Here is a 19088-nt window from a genome sequence, read left to right as displayed (position 1 = left end):
TGTGCCCTACTTTTATTGGCCTCATGCGATTCTTACAACCTATTTTCTCATTAATAGGTTACCATCCTCCGTACTAGGTAATAAGTCCCTATATTCTTTTTTATTTCCAGATGAAGACCCACTTTCTCTTCTTTTGAAGGTATTTGGTTGCACTTGTTTTGTTCATGTCACATCCCCACAAAAAAGTAAGTTAGATCCAAAGGCTATAAAGTGTTTTTTTGGGTTACTCATGCACCCAAAAAGGATATGTTTGCTATATCCCCTTGTTTCGGAAATTGTTTCTCTAGGGATGTAACCTTCTTTGACGATAAATCCTTTTATTCCTCCCAGGATGTTCCTCTGGGTCTTTCGTCAGTTCTTGCAGCTCTGAAGCCTGTTGTGCCCCGTTGATGTAGATATCTTTTTTCAACCCCTTGAAGCATCGGCTGATACCACACCTGTGGAGTTTACGGATCCTTTTGAGGTAAGTACATCTTCTCCTCCTATATTTGGCTCACCATTTGATACTAGGCCTTATACTTCTCATCCTATATCAATTTTTGTTTCTCACCATCGTTTATCTCCTTCGTGTTGTTAATTCCTTGCATCTATCTCTTTTATATCTGTCCCATAGTCATATTAGGAGGTTCTGAGACATCCATAGTGGAAAGTGGCAATGGAAGAAGAAATGAATGCCTTATATGAGAATCATACTTGGACCTTGGTTCCACTTCCTTTCGGGAAGAAACATGTGGGTTGTAAATGGGTCTTTATTGTAAAGCACAATTTGGATGGTGCCGTGGCCCGTCTCAAAGCTCAACAACTAGCAAAAGGGTACACTCAGGGTTATGGAGTTGATTATGAGAAAACTTTCTCCCCTGTTACTATGTAAAATTTGGTACGTATCTTGTTATCACTTGCTGTAAATTCTTATTGGTCAGTATATTAACTGGATGTAAAAAATACTTTCTTAAACGGTAACATTAAGGAGAAGATCTATATGTATCAACCACATGGATTTGTGGTTGAGGGGGAGTTGATATGCAGATTGATAAAATCTTTATATGGTTTAAAACATTTTCCTCGGGCTTGGTTTGACAAATTTAGCCAAACGATGTTGCGGTTTGGATTCAATAGGTGCTTAATAGATCATTTTGTCTTTGTAAAGAATACTTTAAATGGAAGCATATTACTAGCTGTTTATGTCGATGATATTTTGATTGGTAGTAATACAAATAGTATAAAGGAAGCCACAAAGAAAATATGCAAAGAATTCAAAATAAAGGACCTTGAACTTTGAAATATTTTTTGGGTATTGAGGTCTTCAAGTCGAAACATGAGATTGTCTTATCTCAAAGAAAATACGATCTTGATCTACTTGAGGACACGAGAATGATGGGATGTTGACCGACAGATACTCATATGGATGCTAACATAAAGTTTTGTGCACTCTGGTGAAGATGTTGATGTGGATAAATATCAAAGACTTGTGGGAAAACTTATTTACTTCACTGTGACCAGACCAGATATATCATATGAAGTAAATGTGGTTAGTTAGTACATGCATAACCACAAATTGCCCATTGGCAAACTCTGAGGAGAATCCTCATATATTTTAAAGGAGTTCCAGGCAAGGGACTTTTTATATAAATGTCATGGTCACTTCGACATTGAACGATTTGCAGATGTAGATTGAGTTGGATCACATGATGACAAGAAATCCACTTCTTGGTTTTGTACTTTAGTTGGAGGAAACTTGGTTACATGGAGGCGTAAAAAACGCAATGTTGTTGCAAGATCCAATACCGAGGCAAAATACATAGTATTGGCTCATGCAATCAGTGAGCTTCTATAGATCAAATCTCTCCTTACTGAATTAGGGTTCCGCAAAGAAGCTCCTTTGGAACTACATTGTGACAACCAGGTAGCCATCTACATGGCTTCAAATCCATTCTTTCGCGAGAGAACAAAATATATTGAGGTTGATTGCTATTTCTTACGAGAGAAATTTCAAGCTGACATTATATCTCTCAGACATGTTTTTATCTCAAGGACAGGTAACAGATATCCTCACAAAGCCGGTGGCCTCCAAGATTCAAACCACTATATGTGCCAAGTTGGGTATCTATGATGTTTTCTCTCTGGTAGCTTGAGGGGGAGTGTTGAATGGTGTAACTCTAGTATAGTGGCAATGATGTGAAATATCTTTGATTCTTGTCCTATTCTTTACTTCTAAAGTAAAGGACATTGATGTAATTTTTTATTATTTAATATTATAAATAGATGTAAGGAGGAGGATTAAGCACGTCACTTAACCCTAATCCACCTTCCCTCTTTTATCTCTTCTTCTCTCCTTCTTTCTTCTTCACCTAATCTTGGTCTTTCACGTTAAACATCATGGGATCCTAAATCCAACAATATGGAAGTTGATTGTCATTTCATCTGGGACACAGTGATGAATGGAACATTGGTTACTAGGTTCAGTCTTTTAATCAGATTGGTGATCCTTTTATTTAAGCCTTGGCTTAGAAACAATTTGGGATTTTTTGTAATAAATTGAGGCTTCTTGATATATATACTCCAGTTTTAAAGGGAGTGTTAGAAACTATGCAAGGATATTTTAGTCATTTCCCTCTTTTTGATATTGAATTCTTGAAGTAGCAATAGGGCTATATATAATGTTAGAAGTTTACAATGCAAATTTGGTTAAATTCTGAATAGTGTTGAGTGAGTGAGTTATGAAGGTTTAAGTTGTATGCTCATTTTTTTTTAATTTTGTTTCAATTTCACTTAAGTGTTATTTAATGGAGAGGGGGCTTGATTTTGAGCCTCAATGTGTGCCACCTCAAAGACACTTGTCCTCTCTTCCTTCTCTTTTCTTTTTCTTTATTCTTTCTTCTAAAGCTTGCACTTTTACAAAATGTTTTGACACTAAAAAAGTATGAGTTGTTAGGAGTAAGGCTTGTTGAGACACCTATTGAAGTGCATCAAAATCGTCATGAAGATGATAGTGTAGAACTCAAAGACAAGAACATGTACAAAAGGTTAGTAGAAAACTTATTTATGCCACAGTAATCCGCCCTATCATATCATTTACTATGAGTATTGTTAATCAATCTTTGGGTCTTCCTTAAAAGACCTAGAAGTTGCACATAGGATATTGCTATATTTAAAGGAGGCACTAGGAAAAAGGATTGTGAACCACATTGTTATTTGTAGTTTGGGGGATGTTTAGATGCAGATTATGCAAGGTCGTAGTTGGATAGGAAATCTGCCACTAGTTATTGTGTTTGTTGGTGGAAATTTAGTTAGTTGGAAGAGCAAGAAACAAAATGTTGTGGCTTGTCTAGTGCAGAAGTTGAATACGGAACAATGACTTATATAGCTAGTGAATTTTTGTGGGTTGAGATCAGTTTTGCAAAAGTTAAGCTTTTTGAGTTTAGGGAAATTGCGATTTTTATTGTCAATAGCGTGGTATTTCATTAATGGACTATACATGTATAAGTATACTATCGTTTGATCTGTCATATTGTGATGAGTGGAGTGGTGGTTACTCCATATGTTAGGTTTGTTGATCAAATTATTGATATTTTTTATTATGACCTTAGGCAACTTATAACAAGTTGGACTTTTTGACATATATGCTCCAACTTGAGGGGAACTGTTAAAACATATGTGAAGGGTGGTTTGGTCATTTTTTTCTTGTCATGTCTCTCTTAATATAGCATTAAGCTTGTCATCATATTGGAGTTATATACATAGATTTTCTTTTTATTTTTATATGTATTTAGAGAGTTATTGTAGTTTTTAAGTATAGAGGGGCATTTTTTTAACTTTTTGGTGTTTTATCACTAAGTGAATATATAATAAAGATGGGGTCGATCTCTCCCCATCAAGTGTTGAACTCGTGCACTCTATCATCTCTCTTCTTCTCTTCTTTCTCTCTTATATTCTCCTTTCTTTTAAATTCAAACTTCTACACTTCTACAAGTAGCACGAGAATGACAAATACTTATTTCTTGCAACAATGCATTCATCTCATTATAATGTACAGTAACACTTGTTTCATCTCTTGGCAAAGTAGACTACATAGCTTATAGGTCATAAGTTCGAGATAATTCTCATGAGAAAATGATGTTTTCAATACTTTCCACGTCTCCTTAGCAGACCTGATGACTAACTTCAATCTTCATACTATTAATTAATTAGGTCAATACAGTTGTATTATCTTTCTTTTGTTCCTTGGTCATTGGTGATGGTGGATCATCAAATAGGTCGTAATCCTTCTTCTTATACTCAAGGTGCATTTTAACTGACCTTGACCTTGTAAGACAATTTTTCTCATCTAAGTACACATCCTTCTCTTCTTTACTTGTATTCGGGCGAAAGTTTACTTTTCTAGTGGACGACACAGCCATGTCATACGACTGCAGCTAATTAAACACTAGTAAAAACAACTCAAACAACATGAAAATATATGTGCACAGACAATATGGACCCTACCTAAGTACCACTCTTCTCTAACAACATCACTACACCTTAAAATCACTACAACTATCAACTTTGAGCACATAAACCACAAGCTAGCATGATAGCAACACCTGGGAAATCAAATACCTTTGATGTGAGTGGGTCTTGTTATTGAAGAAGCTATATCATGGAGTCTAAGACGAGTTGCATGCTAAGCATATCTCACAAGTTTCATTGAGTTTAAGGTGAACCTCATGCTAATTGTAGTAGCAAAAAACAAAGGAAAAGGCTGGAATAAAGGAGAGTGTTTTCTAGTTATGTTTTGTCTTTTATGTTGTTGATTTTCATGACTCCATGAATTTAGGTCATGGAGAAAAATGAGAGAGACACCATTAGGAGGAAACTGGAGGAGAGAGGTTATTGACTTGATTATCCTAACCCTTCCCCTAACACTCAATTTATAGATTAATCAAACTACTGTATTACAATAATACCCCTGAACTTAGGGTTTAGGGTTTAGGGGTTTAACCCTGGAATTTTAATCTAATTACATCAATGCCATCTCTTTGAGATGACTCTTTATTGACCATCCTGCCATCATTGTATGTGGGCCTATGGGCCTTCTCCTTGATCTATGGGCCGTGAGCCCGTCTTCTATATCTCTTGGATGCATGGGTCTTCTTTGGTCTTATGGGCTTGGGCCTATCTTCCAATACACTTGGATATGTGGGCCTTCCCTCGTTGTGTAGGCTTGGGCCCTATCTTCCTACATATGTTTAATTTAGCAAGTTATATTTTTAGAACTTTGGGAAAGTTTATTTTAGTTGGATTCAAGTTGTATTACTTTATAAAAGGACATGTGTAAGAGAGCATAACATCTCTCTCATATTTTTCTTTACATATCAATCTACATGTACTCTCTTCTTTCCCTCTTTTATCACCTCTTATTTCCACGTTTTCTCTTCTTTTTCTTCCATGCTTCCTCCTTGAAACTTACCACCTATTAACTCAGTTTCATCTTACAGATCCAATCAACATCACCATATATTAACCTTACCACAACACTAACACATCATCTAGACAAAAAGCTAGTGTGCATAGACCTATAGGATTTGGAAAACATACTTGCATCACCAGATGCCACCCAGAAAATTCATTATTCGTGCAATTCTGTCTCTTAGGAACACACTTTCTATGAGAAATCACACCCAAAATAGAATTATGGTGTGTGGCAGGTCTGCACATATGGTCAATGAGCAGCAACTGAAAAGATTTAACCAAGCAGAGGGGCACATAAGTGTCTCATAGCAACACTTGACATTAAATGAGCAGCCTAGAGGCTGTGATAAAAAAACAGAAATTCACTGACCTGGAGAGCCTCACTAGATGAAAAACGTCAAACTTTCTCCTTGGAAAGTATGAGAGAGAGAGAGTGTGATGACCAAATCTCTCTTTTTTTCCTTGGGTAGACTCGAGGCTCTAAGACCCTAGATTCTATGGTTACTGTCGAAAGAATAATGTAAGGCCTACAAAATGGTTTAGCTAAATGCCACTTTGTAATTTATGCTTGAATATTCATTTAGGTAACAGTTGTGTGGAGAAATAATTTGGTTAATTGATCTGAATTGTGTATCTTTACTATTTGATGTAACTGTTATGTCCCGTTCAATCTTCTGGTGAGGACTCTACAAGAGAATTTTGGCTTGAATATGATCTCCAATTTTTTTTAATTTCTGTGAACTATGATCCATTTTTTATGTAGTTCTATATGGTTCAGATTAGTTCAATTGGTTGCTGAAGTAGTTGTTTGATGGCAGATTATAGAAATTGTGCTGCGTCAAGGCCTGGTTCATCCAATCACCTCTGTTCCATATCTTATAGCACTTGAAACTGATCCACAGGAGGCCAATTCAAAGTTGGCACATCACTTGCTAGTGAATATGAATGAAAAGTATGGATTTCTCTTTTCTGTTGTTAAATTTTAGTTGTGCTTCTGCTAATATAGTTTGAGACCATGACTGCATGCCTACAATGAGGCGCAGTCTTTGGGACGAAAAACCTAGTTCCCTTGTTGTTCACAGAGAAACATATTGCAGGTACCCCGCTTTTTTTGAAAGTCGATTAGGTGATGGTCTTCAAATGTCATTTGGTTTCATAGAGTCTTTCCTCAGACAAAACAAGCTACCTGGAACCTCAAAAGGGAAATCCGATGGAAATATTTTCACATATGCAAAGATTGGAATTTCTCGAATCTATCGGCTTATTCGAGGAAATCGCATGTCAAGAAATAAATTTATGTCTTCAGTTATACGCAAGTTTGATCCTGGCAGCTGGAACAAGTCAATGGTTTCATTTCTAATGTAAGTACTTAATCATGAGTAATAATCTTCAAACGGTGCCTGTGATTGATTATTCAAATTGGTTTTTCTTATTCGGTGATTACATGTATGCCAAAACATAAAACATGTGTGACTCACAGGAAAAGGATAATGAAATGATTTTCCTAACCTTCCTGATCTTTTTGTTCACAACCATACAGATCTTCAAAATGACTTACGTTGTATTTTTATTTTTTTTCCAATTTTTGGGGTTCATGATTAGTTTTTTTGTCCTTTTCATTTGAGCAGATACTGCACAGAAATTCTTGCTTCCTTGCCATTCACTACACCAGATGAACCTCTTTACTTGATTTACACAATTAACCGAGTCGTACAAGTTAAGGCTGGGGCCATTGAATCAGAAATGAAAGCCTTAATTTCCCGTTCTGTACAAGGAGAGTCTACAAAGTCATCCCATGAGAATGGAGCAGTTCAGCTGGAGTTAGGAGATTGCAATGGTAGGGAGTCTGCATATGGAAATGGCATGTGCTTCAATGATACTAGTGGTATTTCAGGAGAAGATCTGTTGAAGTTTCAGGTGGTAGTTATATTCTTTTTGAAGTTTCAGAGTCCAACACTAGTAATTGTCTTTATGATGCAATTTGCCATTTGCATGTATTCTACAGAGCTTTGTTTTTCTGGTTTAGTCTAGTGGTGTGGTTGGGTGGGACAGGGAAGGGATGAGGGGGGAAGAATCCTTCTGTGTTAGCCCTAAGGTCAGATTATATTGTTTCTTGTTGGTGTGCAGCCTATTTTCACGTCCAGTCACTACTGTTAGGTCTCTGTCCGGGTTTTGTAGGTGCAAACTCTTTGATGATTAATTATCAAACATTCAAAAACTTGCTTCATCATGACCCTTGGCCCCATTCTTGTTTTCTCAATGAGCTAGTAGACAAGGCCATGGTTTGAACCAGCTTTGTAGGCAGCCCTTTCTTTTCCAAAAATCCTATTTTTGTGTCTTTTTAATGAACAAGAGGTTCTTGTGAGAACTTCTTTCTTATTAGGTTCTGCTTCTCCCACAGGGTACTTGCCTTGCTGCAATAGCTTTGCAACTTCTTCTGAAGCTAAAAAGACATTTAAAAATTGTGTATAGCTTGAATGATGCTCGCTGTCAGGTATGTCTTTTAATCATTGATACTTGGTTTCTGCTGGTCTAATCAACTATAGTAGTTGATTTTCTCCAGATGCAGTGATCCACTCTAATAGTAAGGAGTCATCGCATTTCTTTTTTCAGGCATATTCTTCTAATGAACCTTTAAAGCCAGGAGAAGTTTTGTCAAAGCAAAGCATTCCTTTTGGTATCAATGAAAATTTGATTAATTTGCCTTCCACCTACAATGACATGATTGTTAAGTACCAGGTATTTTCTTTTCTAATCTTGTTTTTTTTTTATTTTGGGCTAAAGCCGATCCTTTTGTTTGCCTGGAATTTTTTTATGGCTTTCTACCAGTAGGAGGATCTGTAACAAATGATTCAACGGATGGTAGATATAATTGTTGAATAAATTTCTTTAATGGGTGCTGGAAAATGCCTAAGGACATTAGTCAAGCTTTGCTGTATAGGTATCTGGTATCCTGTGATGGCCAACATACCATATCAGACATTCTATAAATGCATGTTATGTTACCATTGACAATCCACGCATCTGCAAAGTCATGTTACCAAGCAATGTTTTTACTTGAGACTTACACTTGGATTTACTCACCGTAAATTTTGAAGGAGTTCAAGGCGTCTTTGAGGGAAGACACTGTTGATTACTCTACATTCACAGCTAGTATCAAGAGGAAACGTCCAGCTCCTCGAAGTGGAAAATCCACACAAGGGATGGGTGATGAAGGGGATGGTGTTGATTATGATGACTGGAGTGGGGGTTCTCGGCAGTTCAGTGGCAGCGCTCGTAAGGGCTACAGTAGCAGGGGGAGGCAACGGCTGTAAGTATGGTAAATATAGTTAACATGTACATTCTTTCTCTGTTACAGAAATTAGGATAGAGTAAAATTTTGTCAGGCAGGTGGGCTGGCAGTGGGGTTGTTGTATCCTATTTGTATGCTATGGGGCATTTGCAGCCATGCTGATAGTGAATTCTGTTCCAATTCATTCTATAAAATTCATTTCATTACAAATTGGTAGGTCTTATTCTGTGATGTGAAGGCTGTAGCAGTATCTGCTGTATGTTGCTGCTTGCTATGGCTGTTCAATTGTAGGTTTATTAATCTTAAGATAATAAGTGAATACGTAGGTCTAGATAGGTTTTGTCATTGGTAAAAAAAATCTTTTTTTTTGAGGAATTTTTTGAGAAGTTGCAATCTTGGGCATCTGAACAAATTATAGAACAATAATGGCTTCTAAGCATTTTAAGAAAAAAATGGTCTTGTAAACATTTGCTGTCGATCTGACTGCTGTAGCTTGTGTTGATATTGCCGAAACTAGAACATATATTAGTTCCATGAAGATATCCTCAGTGACACACACAAGGATACTATTTCTTTACCTTTCGAAAAAGGAAAAGAAGGGGATATCCGGAAATATCTGATGTAGCTGTGGATGGTCTCAGACACCCAATGAAATGTGGTAGTAGAAAGCAGATATTTCTTGACTATACTTGTTTCAGAATAAGGTATCGGTTTAACTTAATTATTGTGTTTTATATACTATTTCACTTCTTGATTTGTTGTTTATTGAATTCAATTTTGTCCAGTGGTTGTTAACAACTTGAATATTTACTGTATCTGATTCTTGCAAGTCTTGAATGTACTGCATGTTGTTGCAAGGTGCATTTTGTTATGTAAACAGTCAAGTTGCTTCATTAGTGGTAAGTCCATTTAGAATGTTACTCCTGCAGCTATGCTACTAATTTTCTGTGAGATTTTTAGGATTCATCAGTGAAACACGATTTGTATTATCCCTTCATTTTATGGATTTACATATGTAAATATTTGTAATTAGCTTACTTGATCATGTCTGTTTCTTGAGAGGACATTTCCTTTGTTACCAAACTCCTTTTGTCTAATTGGGATAATTGTTAACTTGGAGAATGGAGACTCGTCTCCAGGAATTGAAACTGAAGTTCCTAGTTGTAGCAGGGAATATTTTAGAACATTCTTAAATATTCGCCATGTTAGGGTTTGGAGGTCGATGATACATCAATGCCTGACCATGGTGTCTTTCGATCATCATATAAAACTCAAATCTTGTCAATAGCGAAGTTGAGAATCCAGATGATCACATGAGTATACTTAAGCTGCCAAAAGGAATCTTGCTGTAGCTAGTTAGCTTGATATGATTAAACGTTGGGACTGCCACGAACTTCATGTGGTCATGGGGATAATATTCTAGAAATCACCGTTTGTTGCTAAAAGTGTTTTTTTGCATAGATGTCGCAATATTTTAACGTGCATTGATTTTTCTTTACCTCTAGAATTTTTATATTTTTCATTCTCAAAGATTAAATTGCCATCTGCATGACTATACGTTTGTTTTAATTAATATAAAGAATTGATTAACTTACACATTTTATTCTACAAAACCCTGTAGTTGTTTCATATAAATCTTTTCCTCTAACTCAGCCATTAATAAAAACAGTTTTCACGTCAAATAATTTTGAGTTTATATTATGTAGCTAATGCAATAAAAACTCAAACGTATGGTTATCCTTGTGGTTGGAGAATAAATGTCAAAAAAGTAAATCTCTTCTAGCTTTGTAATTTTTTAGTGGGTCCATAAGAATTATGTTTCCTATTGAAAATTTATTTACATCCATCCAATTAGCTTAAACCCTCAAGATAATCTGTCATGACCTATGTATGATGTGTTAGGATAGAATCCATTTTCACTTTCAATTGTTTTCTCCAATAAAGTTGCATAACTAAATCTTACCGCTTCAGTACATGTTAGAGGATCATCATCGAATCATCTCCTATGTTATTATATCTCATAAGTCTGTTGATCCTCCTAAGTTCAATTTGTGCTAAGACTTCGGTGTCTGAACAATTTTCGAAAAACGTCACTGCATTAGATTCTTTGATAGTATTTATAAAAATATCAGATTGTACTAGTAAGAACGGGTATTCGCTAATTGTTTTCTAAATCTAATATGAAAGCTACAATAAACATTTTATCACTTAGCTTTTTCATCTTGTTTAAGTTTAATTTAACTTTGGTAAGACAATTCTAGACTTCAAAGTACTCTAAAGACTAAACCTCATATGGTATTTTTCTAACTACAAGACTCAAGACTAAATCCACCCATAAGCAGTGATTTGTAATCATCTTGACAATCTTACAAGTACCTGATTGTCCACTTATCTGATTATGTTTTTTTCATTTTATCGAATTCTCTTATTCAGGTAGAAGAATATATTTATTTGTTCTTTTATTTCCGATTCATTTAATAAACAATAACCTAGTAATTTTTGTTCTGTATCAATAAACAGGACCGCGATTTCAGAAGAGGCACAGAAATAATCGAATGACCAGAGAAGCTGCATTTCAGCAATGAAGGGCAGAAAGGCTGGCCCTTCAGTATCAAAGAAACTTCATGCCATTTACTTTTGTTTCCTTTTCCATGTTATTGGATGCTGATTATTTTGGGGAATATCGAGATATTACAGAGCAAAAATGAACATAAAAAATAACAGCGACCAAAGGAAGAGGTGTTACTTTCCCAGAAATAATTATGGAAACAGTTGACAGCAGATGAACAAAAGAAGCCTAATAACGGTTCCAGTACGTCCGACGCCTGAACCAGTTGTAGTCAGGGAGACTCTGGATTGGTCCCATTGCCGCAATTGCAATATCCTGCAATCAAGTAAAACACAAGGAACCTCAGAAATTTGCAAAAGAATATCTGCATATGCCAGAAACCGTCCAAAACAAGAATCCTCTCAGCTACACATTCAGGCTATACAGCAGATAACGGCCATTATTTTAGTTCACGGAGTCATTAACCTCTGAGTGGGATTAATGATATGAGCTAACCTTAGTGTGATGCCTAATTAGTTTAAGAATTTTAGATAGTCAAAGCAGCTGCAGTTGGAGGTAGGTATCTTTTGTCTATACCTGGTCAAATATAAACCTATTGGCAACACGTTTCACAGTACTTGCATCAACTGCATCAATTCTTGCAAAGAGTTCAGCAAATGGAATCCGTCGGCCATATGTGAGTAGCTGTTAAAAGGGAAGGGCAGAATTCAATCAGAAACCGAGAAATTTCTAATTCTGAATGGTGGATTGCACTCAACTCAAGCAACATGGAACAAATTTACCTGACGACCAATATCTTCAGCTACAGGACTAGTTCCATCAATGTGAAGCAGCAAAGAAGACTTAAGCTGTCCAACATACGTGTTAATTAGCAATCTCAGACCAAAAAGGCAAGAAAATTACAGAGGAAAGCAAAAGAAAGACATCCCATATCAAAAGTAAAGAGCTCTTAAAACATGAAAGGTGTAAAAATACAATACAAACAAAATAATGAATACCCTCTTAACCCCACTTACGCTCAATCCAAGCAACAAAAACTCAATTAGCCATGGCCCATAAGTAGCAGGAATCTGCTTGGCAAAACTAGGTAGAAACTTAACATTGCTAGGCATCAACTCATATTGCAGCTCTTTCAGTCAAAGAGTTACTTATGCATTTTATACTTGGCTAAGATTTTTTTTTAAGAGAACAGAGAAATAAACCAGATCTTAGTGAAGCTACAAGACGACGCACTTTCAAGAGAAGGTTTTTTTCTTTTGGCTAGAGTATATACCCCGTACATTTTCAACAATTTCACATGGTACCCCTCATTGGGGACCAGCATTGATGCAGGACTAACCTAACGCTTAACATACTGAAATAATAGATCACAGGAGAGTCCGACAGTATATATGTAAGGAGGGAAAAGAAGCTGGATTCATGTTCAGCCAAGGTACCGACCTTCTTCTTCTTTAAAATAGTCACGTTAATCATTAGAATGCCATTTATTTCACTGTATTTCCAATAATATCATCTATACTTGAATTTAGATTAAAAAAGTATAAAATAAATAGAAACTTATAAGCATCAACTATGGGTACAAAGGATTAAAAAGTGTAGAATAAAAAAGTAACAAAGTTTTACGTTACTTGAAACATCTAAATTGAAAAAAGGGACCACCTAGCTTTTGTGGACTTAAGTTCATATCCTTTTTTTCTGTATATAAGTGCATCAAGTTCTAGTCAGGAAGGATAACTTCAATGTCAACCTATCCACTGATGCAGTATACACCTTATAGAGCTCACATTAAGACATGGTCCCACACCGAAGCAATGACCTATCTTTCTTTAGGTGAAGCCTATCATCAGATGGTTCTATTTTTATACTTTCAGCTACCTTTTTTTTGAAACTCAACATTTCCTTCACTCTAGTAGTGAGCCCACCTAATATGGACCCCATATCTGGCATGGGACCACAAAAGTTCTACGTTTTAATGTGAGCCTAATCATGAGACATTCGACGCACTTAAAAAGACCCACAAAGTAGCAGACCTTTTTCATCTAAGAATCATAGTCATAGAAGGATTCGTTTTAAAATTAAAACGTAAACTATTAATAGGGCTCAGCTCAAGCTTTTTGAACAGGCATGCCTAATGCAAGCAAAATCCTCTTTAATATGCTCATACTATAACAAGCAAATAGGACATAACTGTCAATCCCAACTAATCAACAAGCTCACCTGATTGCGAGCACGAGTAACATCATCTTCTGAAACTCTGTATGATAACTTGCTTATTTCATACATAATGGCATATGACAAATCATCCAAGCAATTCGGCTGATGATTTCAATAAGAAAATTAAAAAGAAGAAGTTAGATTACTTAATTGAAAATTGAAATTAAGATAATATGAAACAGTAAATGATAAGAAGAAATATGCAAGTTTATAATCAGTTAAACAGCTCGATGGAGCAACTCTGTAAACTCCAAGGTGAACCTATATTCATCTCGAAATATAACTATTAAATCCCAGGCATCTCTACAAACTGAAAGAGTAAGAACTCAAGAACTGGAGGTTCAAAACCCCAAGACCCAAGCTTTAACATATTTACCAAGCATTGTAAGCTACTTACATGAGAGATAAATCTACAAATTAGATACTAGCTAAAAACTGATTTAGAATTCTTTAATTTGGTGTTTTGCAATTCCTATTGCTTTGCAGTAGCTCATGGAAATTGTCCAAAATTAAACTAATTTTTTTTAATACAAGGACATCATAACAGCATTTTTGCTTAGAAGTTCTAGGCTGGATCATTCAAGTTAAACATGCATCATATCCAACAACAGCAGAGTATTAGATGAGTGCTTGGCACTGGAAAAGAAGTCTACATTGCTCTCTCTCTCTCTCTCACTCAACTATATGACACACCAAAGTTAGTTAGTTAGTGAGTGCATTAGAAACCCACCCTCCCTCTCTCCCTCTCAACTATACCAACATAGTTACTCTGCTGATTTAAGGGTCAAATGACCCAAATATGTTCAAGACCATCCAAGACATACCACAGTTAGTGGTTGGGTGCAACTGAAGGACTGCATGAACCCTTTATAAGTAGCAGAAGTAGACATATAAGAAGAAAGCTTATCCAGGGTTGATGTCCAGCACAAAGCAAAGCACTTTAAGCAAGTATTACCATCAGTTTACAAATTGGCATGTTTACTGGCTCAGGATACCTGCATATGGAGCATCTTCTGGCAAGATAAAAGTCAAGTTTGAAACACTTACAAAATAATGGTGATTTCAAGAAATTGGATAGGAAATCAATCACAAAACTAAGATCTAAAAGCGAGTGAAGAATATCAACAATACACTCACTACAGAGCAGCAAGAGAAGAGGGAGGCAGGAATAATTGCGTTGAATCTTTAATATTAGTGTTGACATTAGAAAAATAAGGATCACTTGGATCCAAACATTCAACCACTGCCGAAATAGTTCCAGATTTAAAAATCCAACAATACAACAACCAGCTTCATAAGTAAGGAGGAGGTGGATCTAACCTCGGCAATTGCCTAGAAATCAAACAGAACAGTGCTTTTAAAGTTACCGTTAAAGTCATTTTGCTCAATCATGTTAAACACTTAATAGTAGTGAGATAAAGATCATTTGGACCTAAACATTAAATCACTAACAAACAATTCCATTCTTAAAAAGGCCACATTACAACCAGCAGCAATACAAATAACACAGAAGTGGATCTAACCTTGGCAATTGCATAGACACCAAAGAGGCCAGTGTCCTTATAGTTGGTGTTAAATGCCATCATGCTCTCAGCAATTTCATTAATGCCGATTCTTTGCACAAGTTCAGACCTGTTGAGAAATTAACAGAGTCAATGTCATTCTATGCCAAACAATGTTAGTCACATGTCAGAAACAAACTCAGGCACCAAAAATGTAGAAGAATTTATGGGAAGCATCAGCTTGACAAGGACTCACCCCATGTGCTTTCCCCCACCAGCATTCTTGTTAAAAGATCCCAGTATGGACTGCATAACCATTAATGCAATTGAATCTGGGTCCGTCCACGATGCTCCTTCAAATGCAACGGCAAATTGAGCAAGGGGTATGTCATCATCAATTATCCGAACCTGAACTTGTGAACAAAAAACAGGTAAACAAACACGATTCCCTGGTGCAAAATGAGATACTATGATCTGCATATAAGTATCACACCTCTGAACCAGTAAAGGCAGCAGGCTCCTTAGCAACCAACTCTGAAGCTGTTGTAGAATTTGTTGAAAGTTTAGTGAATAACTTCTTTACTTGCTCAACTATATCCTCATGCTTGACCGCACCAGAAGCAGTAATTACCTAAAAAAATCATCAAAGAAAATAGCTAAGTAGTTATCGTTCCAAAAATTTGTTTGGTGTATTATTTTATACCTAATAATACTGATGAAGTAAAGTAATGATCCAGCCTATGCACAAACTTGAAGTCATCACTAATTCAAGTAAAAAAAAAAGCCGTACCATTCGGGGGCCAGAGTAATGAGTTTGAATGTAATTTTGAAGATGGCTTTTCGTGATTGTCTTGATATTTTGAGCTGGTCCCAGTATAGTTCTGCCCAGAGGAGTGTATTGGAATGCAGTTGCATGCAAATGGTCAAAGATAACTTCTTCAGCCTGACCCTCCACCTAGAAAATAGAAAAGACAAAATGACCATATAAGGCTCTCCACAAGTTAATTGGGTGAATGCCATTCTACAGCTTCCAATAAAAATTAGATTAACAGGACGTAACCAACGCTATCAAGAATATTAAAAAGGAGAAAAATTTAAAGAAATTGAAGAAGCATAAAGCCAAAATGACCATATGAAGGTTATCCTATTTGAATGAGCACCATACTCAAGCTCCCAATAAAAAATAGATTAACAAGATCTAACCAAAGCTACCAAGAATCTTACAGAGAAGCACCAGTTACAGCAATTAAAAAAGCATAAAGTCATAAAATTTCATAACACAGATTCAAAGTAATAACAATTAAAAACATAAAGTTGAAGATTTTTTTATGAATGGAAAGAACCAGACATTTCTAATCTTGTTCTAGAAAATATAAACCAAATTCAAAATGAGATTCCATAATACCATGATTTATCTACAGTAAGCCTAAAAATTACATAATACCATGATTCAAAAGGCTAATGAACTTAAGAACAACCACAGTTGCAGAGAACATTGAAGTCAATTAGGCATGAACCTCTATTATAGGTATCCCATCTTTCTCCTTTTTTACAATGAGATTCAATCCAATATTCTGAATGGTGGTTACAGAGAGAGGGGTACTGGTGAGACTGGCACCCAAGAACTCACAGAAGAACAACCAACCACCCCACCCCATTGTGGTCATCAAGCCTCAGGCCCAATCTGCCGAGATTCAATCCAAACCAAATTAACATCTCCAAAGATAAAGTTGTAGCTGAAATAGCTCTCCCACTATAGATAATTATTGAACTAGTTCTGAATTCCAGGAACCAACCAACGCCGAAATTTGCACTAAGACCTGCTAATGCCTACATAAACAAATTCTAACGCTACGTGGAAATGGAAATCAGGCTAAACAGCGTCCTTTTAATTAGTACAGGTATGGACGGCTAGTTCCAGACAGGAAAAGTAGGCAAATTTCACTAATAAAACAAAAGCCAGTTACCTCTTCCATCTCCCTCAGTATCACATCCCTCTCCCTATTAATCCGATCCCCGTTAAAAAGCGAATTCTGCAAAATATCAGACAAAATGTCCAACGCCTGGTTCACATCCTCGTCCAACACTTTGGCGTAATACGTCGTCTGCTCCCTCGACGTATAAGCATTCAGATGCCCTCCCATATTCTCAATCTCTTCCTCCAAAACCTTAACGGACCTTTTCTCTGTCCCCTTGAAAATCATGTGTTCGAGAAAGTGGGCAGTGCCGTTGGTTTCATCGGTCTCGAACCGACTGCCGGCGTCGATCCACACCCCGACGGTGGCTGTGCGGGAGGCGAGAGTGGACTCCGTGGCCACCCGGAGGCCGTTAGGGAGAGTAGTGACACGTGTCTGAGGTGCAGCAAGAATCGGAGTATGATCCGTGAGTTTCGGGTAAGGAGATGCATGCTGCAGGAAGCGAGAATCAGGGTTGTCAAGGCACTTGAGTTTAGCCTTCACAGCCTCGGCAAGCAGGTCGTAGTTCATGACCGGGGTGGCGGAAGGAGATAGGTCCGACGAAGGGGCGACGGCCGGAGCATGGGAAACCCATCGGAGGTTTTGAAGAAGAGAGGAGGGATGTGGGGATCTACGGGCAGCGTTGAGGAGATGCTTCATCCCCATTGCCAGACTCGGATCAATTTCAGATGCTTAGGGTTTGGCAAACGCCAAAGCTTATGGCTTAAACTCACGAGATCACGGAAGGGCTGAAAAGACTCACGCAACAAGTGGATGACTTAATAAAATATTTTGCATTTTTTTTTATTGGGAGTACTTTAAATAGTAAAAAAAAAAAAAATTATTGTAATAAAAAAAAATCAAAATTGATTCTTGAGTTGTTTCTTAACACTTTAGAGCCTCCATTTCTGAATATGGCCTTCAATAATCTAATAAAAAAGCAGCCCAACCAATCTAAAAATTGGCCTAAACATAAGTTCCCATAATCCTTCTCTTAATTCTCACTTAACACTTAACAATCCTTGGTGGAAAATGTGTTGGGTAGTAAAAATGTTCATGCTATTAAATGTTGGTAGCCCTAAGGCCCTTGCAATGTATAAAATCATATAATAATAATAATAATAATAATAATAATAACAATGAACATCTCTATGATATTGTAGAGGGTTGAGAGAATATATGGTAAAAGAGTGTACTTCCACTGAGTGAAGACCTATCGGATACCTACTCCTCGTATTTTTTTGTCTCCCTACCCCGGCGCAAGCTAGGTTAAAAGTTGAATTTTGATGAAGAGTACGAATGGAATAACTCGATTATAATTTTCTATCTTACATAGTGAATATTAAGATCTTGGATTCAAGTCTGACCAAGGGTAAAAGGGGTGTGTATAATCAATAATTAAAATAATTACAAGATCAACTAAAATTCCTTAATTGAACATTTCCTTTTTATCTAGCTTATCTTTACCATTCAATTACTCTTAACCACCTCAAAAAAACTTTATATTAAAATAACCTATGATTACATGTATCAAAGTTTGTATCTAGAAAAGCCTTATAAGAGTCCAACATCTTGCTATCAACTATTACAAATATATTTATTTGTAGAGAGACTTATCCTCAAAGATCTTTGCTAGCCTCATTTACATAAAAATGTGATACCCCATTTTCAACAATTTCGATTGCTTCTCTATATACGTGTTCAATTTTCGCTTCATCAAGATACTTCGTTGATATGAGCTCTCTCCCCATTCATAATTCTCCATTCATTGCCATAAAATATAACTTTGAGTCCCTTGCAACGATAATTTGTGTGTACTTAAAAGCAGTAAACAATATAAAGTCAACTTCATAGTAGTTAGTAGTGCTTTATTATTAGACTTATTTTTCGGGATAACAAATTTCACAAGGATGGTGGTAGAGTGGGTTTTAGAAGTAGCCCTTCCCAACCAACACCCACCCTCCTTACTGTTAAGGAATAGTCCCACATAGTATCAGAGTAGGTACTCATATGCGGACCTCAACCCAAATTATCCACATTTAAGAGCCCACAGGGCCTACACATAAGGGGGAGTGTTATGGAATAATCTCACATGTATTAGTGAGAAC

The 19088-nt window shown here is 36.5% G+C and overlaps 2 protein-coding genes across 3 annotated transcripts in view; one reads left to right on the top strand and one right to left on the bottom strand.

Moving 5' to 3' along the window:
- LOC137951324 (sister chromatid cohesion protein SCC2) overlaps nt 1-8969 on the top strand; it is a 34532-nt gene extending 25563 nt beyond the window's left edge. For both annotated transcript variants that reach the window (XM_068797908.1, XM_068797907.1), the window contains exons 23-28: nt 6267-6400; nt 6546-6809; nt 7077-7365; nt 7850-7942; nt 8062-8187; nt 8547-8969. In XM_068797908.1, coding sequence (XP_068654009.1) covers nt 6267-6400; nt 6546-6809; nt 7077-7365; nt 7850-7942; nt 8062-8187; nt 8547-8762 — 1122 coding nt within the window. In that variant the 3' untranslated portion in view covers nt 8763-8969. The remainder of the gene's footprint in view (nt 1-6266; nt 6401-6545; nt 6810-7076; nt 7366-7849; nt 7943-8061; nt 8188-8546) is intronic.
- A 2319-nt stretch (nt 8970-11288) lies between these two features.
- LOC137951932 (probable mitochondrial-processing peptidase subunit beta, mitochondrial) lies at nt 11289-17745 on the bottom strand. Its single transcript, XM_068798927.1, has 9 exons — nt 16993-17745; nt 15816-15980; nt 15519-15656; nt 15282-15433; nt 15047-15155; nt 13527-13625; nt 12092-12157; nt 11886-11993; nt 11289-11624 (listed from the first exon to the last, which is right to left on the bottom strand). Exons 1-9 carry the CDS (start codon nt 17644-17646, stop codon nt 11538-11540), a joined length of 1578 nt encoding a protein of 525 aa, XP_068655028.1. The 5' UTR covers nt 17647-17745; the 3' UTR covers nt 11289-11537.
- Nucleotides 17746-19088: the final 1343 nt, after the last annotated feature.

This window comes from Aristolochia californica, unplaced genomic scaffold (genome assembly GCF_029961685.1).
Source record: "Aristolochia californica isolate CCGP_79_NKW_82.1479 unplaced genomic scaffold, dmAriCali1.0.hap1 SCAF_15, whole genome shotgun sequence".
In the NCBI taxonomy this organism is placed as follows: domain Eukaryota; kingdom Viridiplantae; phylum Streptophyta; class Magnoliopsida; order Piperales; family Aristolochiaceae; genus Aristolochia; species Aristolochia californica.
Note: the sequence above shows the minus strand (reverse complement) of the source record. Positions and strands in the feature narration are given on the sequence as shown.